Here is a 6,645-nt window from a genome sequence, read left to right on the forward strand (position 1 = left end):
TATTTGTGTCTTGGGATTTGATTGTATATTCACATTTTTAATTACCTACTTGATTTAAATAAAGTATCAGTAGTTACTTTCAGGGTTCTTGGTGATTATAATAATTACTCACCTACCAGGCTGAGTTGTGCCTAGAAGAAATCTGTTGTGCCTAGAAGATTTTGGGACAAGTGGGGAAACCCCACTCCATTAACTGCATACACAGGGAAGGAGCTACAAGGGAAATAGAATAATTTGATCTCCACTATTACCTTAAGAGACCTTCCCTGTCTTCTATTAAAAAAAAAAAAAAAAATACTACTGCATACAAAGGGTAGGAGCTACAAGGGAGAGAGAATAATTTGGGCTCCACTACTACCTTAAGAGACCTTCCCCTGACTTCTGTTTTAAAAAACCTATGGGTCTGTGTACCCCTGAACTTACTTTCCACACTTGTTTCTCTCTTCACTGCCAAAATCCATATTAGAATGCAGCTGCAGGCTATAAAGCCTTGCATGAAAGTAAAATACCCAGTCTTTTCAAGAGAAGAATAAAATAGGCAGCCTCCTACCTCTTGTCTTACTCTAATATAAACTCCATGAAGTAAGTGTTGTGTCCATACTGTTCATGCTGCACAGCAGTTGCCCTTATCTGCAGGGTGATGCATCCCAAGACCCCCAGTCTTGAAACTGCAGAGAGTAACACACCTGACTGCCATCATTGGAACACATTTCTGTTCCCATCTTCCACCCACAGATTTCATGCTTTTCCCATTTTAACTAAGCACTTATCATGGACTGTGGCCATAACTTTTGCAGTTATAGGTGCAACAGCAAAACCAGCATTAATTTTTTCTTCTTTACAATTTCAGGATAGATTTGTTCTTACTGTAGATCTTAGCAACCTCAGCATATGATGCTTTTTCTTTTGAGAACTTTCACCTTTTTTTCTTGACGAAAGCACTTTACAGCTTCTCTTTGGCATATCTCAACTGCCAGCATCACTGCTCTTGCACTTTGGGGCCATTATTAAGTCAGAAAAGGGTTACATGAAAACAAGCACTGAGCTACCACTAGAGACCATCTGATAACTGAAATGGTAACTACGTGACTAACAGGCCGGTGATGTATACAGCATGGATATGCTGGACAAAGGGGTGAGTCACATCCCAGGTAGGATGAAGCAGGGTGACTTGAGATTTCACTATTCAGTATGGTACACAATTTAAAACTAAGGAATTGTTTACTTCCTGGAACTTTTCATTTAATATTTTTGGACTGCAGTTGACCACTGGTAACTGAAACTGTGGAAAGTGAGGATCGGAGGATAAGCAGGGACTGTGGTATTCATTTCGTTGCACAGTGCCTAGAATACAGTAGGTGCACTATAAATATTTTGTAAAGGGATAACTTTTCTGAAACTAAAAATATTTGTGTTTTACCCAATAATTTTTCTTCTGGAAATTTATGCTAAGGAATATTCAGAGATGCTTACAAAGTTTTATGCATGAGTGTCCATGCTATTTGTAATTGTGAAAAATGAAAACAACTCAAAAGTTGAACACTGGTCATCGAAAGTATTGTATACACTGTAGATATAGATTGAATAGAAGGTCATCCTATTCATTTATTCATGAGAGGTACAATCTCCAGGGATCTGTAAAATCTACTTTGTCTTAACCAAATAAGTAAATTATGACTTTTAAATTGTTGTAATTTTATAGTATTATCTGATATTTTATTTTATGTATGTTCTTAAGTAGTTTAGAAGATAGATTTTAAAATCTAAGATCAAACAAATGAAACTTATTTTATGTATTCATAGTATAAGAGACATTCAGTAAATAGATAATATTTTTGTTTTATTCTAGAAAAAAGCTCCTTGAACATGGTGAGGTAAAGCTTTCATTTTAATCTCTGGTAGACTTGTGTATTACATTGTAGTTTGAGGATAATTGACAAAGGTATAGCCTGCTGCTGACACACCATCAGTCATGAGTTGTCAGCATTGGTGATACATTTCTGCTGATCCTCCTTACTCTCATCTGCTCTCACTTTTGAGTAGTAATAAGGATTTAAAAGCTAGAAGGCTGATTTGTGACTATAGTACAGAATTAAATTAAATTGCATTCATTTTACAATAACAAGCATTTGGTTTCTAGCCTGCTGAGCTAATCAGCTACAGTCCATTAGGGCAGGCACCCCTGGCCCTGTGACTGGTGGCCATCTGCCACCACATAGATTTGCTGGTCAGTCACGACAAGCTCAGAAGTGTTGAAGGATACAAAAGATACTAAAGTAATGTTGCTGCCCTTCAGTATGTGTAATTTTACAAAGGAGACAAATACGACAACATTTTACAAGGTGTAAAATTATTTTGTAGCATAAAAAGGAAAGATCAGTGTGGGCTGGAAATATTTCCTATTTGATAGAACTTTAAGTGGGTGTTGAGGTAAAGGTCAAATTTACAGGAGTGGGTAACTGAATTTGAACTTAATAGGGATAGTTTATGACACACGTTGAGTATCCCTTATTCAAAGTGCTTAGGACTAGAGACGTTTCAGACTTCAGATTTTATTGAATTTTGGAATATTTACACTGTAGTTACTAGTTGAGATCCCTAATCTGAAAATCCAAAATCCAAAATGCTTCAATGAGCATTTGTTTTAGCATAACCTTTGAACATCATATTGGTACTCAAAAGTTTCAGATTTTGGAGCATTGTAGATTTCAGATTTTTGCATCAGGGATCATTAGTAACTGTCACTTTACAGTGAGGCCCACTGTGTTGGTCCTCCGTCTCCTCACACCACCTCCTGCTCTCCCTGGCTCCTCTGCCTGCTCCATTTTCTTGCCAGCTGCACTTATTGCCTTACAGTAGACTATGTAATGGATTTATTTATTTGCCATGTCTATGTATTGTCTGTCTTTCGGTACTAAATGTACTTAAATGTAATACAAGGGCAGAAATTGCTCACTGTTGTATCGGAAGCACCCAGAAGAGTACCTGGAACATAGTAGGCATTCGATCAATTGTTGTTGAATGAATGAATACTAATAGGCTCGTTACTAAGTTAGAAGATCCTTGTCTTAATGAATAATATAGTTTTAATGTACTTCATTAATTTAAAAATATGAAATATAAAAATGTGATTGTGTCTTATTTGTGTTTTTGTAGCTGGCTTTTCACACATTGCAGTTATTAGCGTTTACTGCCCTTGCCATTTTAATTATGAGGCTAAAACTGTTTTTGACACCGCACGTGTGTGTTATCGCTTCCTTGTTATGCTCTCGACAGGTAAGGAATTCATTCTTGTGTAACAATACTGTAAAAACTATAGCAGCTACACTTAGTAGTTACTGCGGCTTTGCTGATTCAAAATATAAACACACTAAGTGTTTTTAACTTAACTAACTTAAAGGATTTAAAATATGACTTCATGATTCACTATAAGCAAGAAAAACAATTTCAAGTGGCTTTGAAAAGTGTTTCTAGATTTTGATAGTTCTATAACAAGCGATTAGGCAAACATTTCCCCTCTGTTAATGTCCTGTCCATGAACATAACCTTTTGGAGTTCAGGTCTGTGTAAGAGTGCCTCGCGCAGTGGCTCACACCTGTAATCCCAGCACTTTGGGAGGCCGAGATGGGTGGATCACTTGAGGCCAGGAGTTCGAGACCTTCCTGGCCAACATGGTGAAACCCCATCTCTACTAAAATTCAAAAATTAGCCAGGCATGGTGGCAAGTGCCTGTAATTCTAGCTACTTGGGAGGCTGAGGCAGGAGAATCGCTTGAACCTGGGAGGCAGAGGCTGCAGTCAGCCACGATCGCGCCGCAACACTCTAACCTGGGTGACAGAGTGAGACTCTGTCTCAAAAAAAAAAAAAAGAGTTTCCTGGTGGCTGGGCACAGTGGCTCACACGTGAAATCCCAGCACTTTGGAAGGCCGAGGTGGGCAGATCACTTGAGGTCAGGAGTTCAAGACCAGCCTGGGCAACATGGTGAAACCCTCTCTCTACTAAAATACAAAAATTAGCTGGGCATGGTGGTGTGTGCCTGTAATCCCAGCTACTCAGGACGCTGAGGCAGGAATATTGTTTGAACCCGAGAAGTGGAGGTTGAAGTGAGCTGAGGTCGTACCACTGCATTTCAGTCTGGGAGACGAGTGAGACTCTCTGTATTCCCAAAAAAAAAAAAAAAAGTTTCCTGGTTCACCAAAACTACCCTGAAGTACTCATCCAATACCAGAGTAGATGCAGAGTAATTGCTCTACTATGGTCCTGTTTGGCTCGAAGAATCTATGAGAAATTCTGGGGTTCTATCAGTGTATCTAACATACAAAAGAACTATATAAATTAGAATATTGGGCCTAAGGTACTTCTACAAACAACTTAGTTTGAGTTTATAGCCTTAAAATACCATAATGCCTGTTTTCCTGAGAAGAATCTATATATGTCAAGATAATAGGGCTTCCCTGTCTACTAACGATGTCCACAAAAGCCAGCCAAGGATGAAAGGATTTAGTTCTAAGATGTTTCACAGTTGTGATTTGTTTATTTTAATCCTTGGTAGTAAATTAGTACTAGAAGGATCAGGCATTCCTTCCTTAATTCTTCCCAGGGGAGAGAAAGTTCCATTTTCACCTGGGCCCTGTAATGCCAACATATTCGTTGCTTTAGAAACAACCGGAGATGGTAATTCTATATATGTGTGTGCTGATATCAAAGGGTAATTCACATTGGTTTGAGTAACAAGGTGAGAATTTATTGTTGACCCTACAGTACTCTATAAGAACTATAAATAAATGGTTTCTGTCGTTTCAGCTCTTTGGCTGGCTTTTTCGCAGAGTTCGTTTTAAGAATGTTATCTTTGGCATTCTAACAGTGATGTCAATACAAGGTTATGCAAACCTCCGTAATCAATGGAGCATAATAGGAGAATTTAATAATTTGCCTCAGGAAGAACTTTTACAGTGGATCAAATCCAATACCACACCAGGTGTGTAGGTATTTTGTTAATGCATAGTTATACGCAAACATACTCACAAACACATTTGTGTATACTGTATAATTGTCATTTCTGATATATGTGTGTATGACAGATTTACAAGTAGGCATTCATACTCTCACAGACTTTGAGCAGACTATTGCAATGTCAATTAAACCCTTCCAAAAGGTAACTTTGTGCCCCCTTTAAGCCCCTCCTGATAATTATCAAATTTAAATTAGTACCAGGAAATTAATGACTTTTCACAAGTTATGTCCTTTAACTCTCAGAGAGCACTACAGCATTTTAACCATAACAATGACAAATCAAAGAAGTAAATCTTTAAAAATGAAACTTCACACCTTGTGTCAGGCATAGCAGAAGATACTCTTGATGGTGGGGAGAACTGGCACCGCTTCTGTCACTCCAATCAGTGCCATCTCCTCTAATTCTGTAAACAGGTCATCGGCAGCAGAGTTAAAGTCTTGGATATTCTATTTTCTTCACGAAATCATCTCACAGAGATAGTATACATCCTACTTTTAAATACTCCAAAATGTTCTTTTTAGCTTAGCTCCTTTTCTTCCTGTCTTTATTCAGAACTACCTCAAGCAGATACATATTTTTAAATATCTTTCCAGAGAATCAAGTATATTCTATAACATTTTCTGCAACTAAATTTGTAAATCTAAGATTATTTTTGATATTTAGAAACTTTCTCTGGCACAAGTTCTTCACTATGGTTTATTTAAATTTTCTTATGACTCCTGAGCTTGTTTCCTGTTATTTCTTATTTGATGGCCACTTTTTTACTAATTAACCATCATTCAGGTAAATCTTTATAAGCTTTTACTGAGATATTCGGTCTATAGCTTTCAAAAGGTGTAGGTGACAGCGCCTCATTAAACTGCCAAGCCAGTTTAATTCGAATTTCAAAAGTAATCCCCAACTGACCTTTTCCACATAGGAGCTCAAGGTAATCACTCCCTTTCTTTACTCTGCCTTGCCCCTCCCCAGTTATGGCTATTTTTCCCAAGCTTTTAAAGATAGCTGTCCTTTTCATCTTTTCTTGTGCCTTTCTTTGTTCCGGTGTTTGTATTGGGTTCCTGACAGAGAGCCTACATTTGGCAACTTATCCTTCTAAGATAACTGCCACAAACCCCCATCTCACTTTTAGATACCTCTTCTTTGATCTTCTTTCCAATCTGTCTTATTCTCCTGTTAATTACTCTTATTATGAGTTATCTCATGGTTACCACATATTAAAAGCTATATGAAGTTTTGTAGTATTAGCGGGACTAGTGCTTATATTGAGGCCCGCCATGTAAGGCTGTATAGTTTGTGCACTGCACAAAGGTGACCAATTGAGAGGGTAAGTGAAAGCTTAAATCCAGCTTGTGGTCCACTCATCAAGCCATGTACAAGTCAGGGAAATACCTTTTTCTAATCTGTGTAGTAGGCTAAATGGAAACTTCCATACAGTGATAGGAAAATACCTTATTTTTCCTTGTTACAGTCATTTACTTCACAGCCAAAAAGACAGAAGGTGGAGGGGGAGGGTATTTCTTCCTCCCTGTCTGCCATAGATGACAACTCAGTGGGTCCAGCTCTTGCTGGACAGGTGTGCCTAGTTTTTTTTTGGAAGACCCTGGCCCAAGGCTTTCAATTCTTCTTGCCCA

The 6,645-nt window shown here is 38.0% G+C and overlaps 1 protein-coding gene across 1 annotated transcript in view; it reads left to right on the forward strand.

The window, feature by feature from the left end:
• LOC108519945 (probable C-mannosyltransferase DPY19L2) overlaps positions 1-5,155 on the forward strand; it is a gene marked incomplete at its 3' end in the record, with an annotated part of 15,485 nt that extends 10,330 nt beyond the window's left edge. The window contains exons 3-6 of the mRNA XM_017859230.1: positions 1,850-1,874; positions 3,157-3,276; positions 4,804-4,978; positions 5,082-5,155. Coding sequence (XP_017714719.1) covers positions 1,850-1,874; positions 3,157-3,276; positions 4,804-4,978; positions 5,082-5,155 — 394 coding nt within the window. The remainder of the gene's footprint in view (positions 1-1,849; positions 1,875-3,156; positions 3,277-4,803; positions 4,979-5,081) is intronic.
• Between the last annotated feature and the right edge of the window lie 1,490 nt (positions 5,156-6,645).

This window comes from Rhinopithecus bieti, unplaced genomic scaffold, assembly GCF_001698545.2.
Source record: "Rhinopithecus bieti isolate Rb0 unplaced genomic scaffold, ASM169854v2 scaffold_50771, whole genome shotgun sequence".
In the NCBI taxonomy this organism is placed as follows: domain Eukaryota; kingdom Metazoa; phylum Chordata; class Mammalia; order Primates; family Cercopithecidae; genus Rhinopithecus; species Rhinopithecus bieti.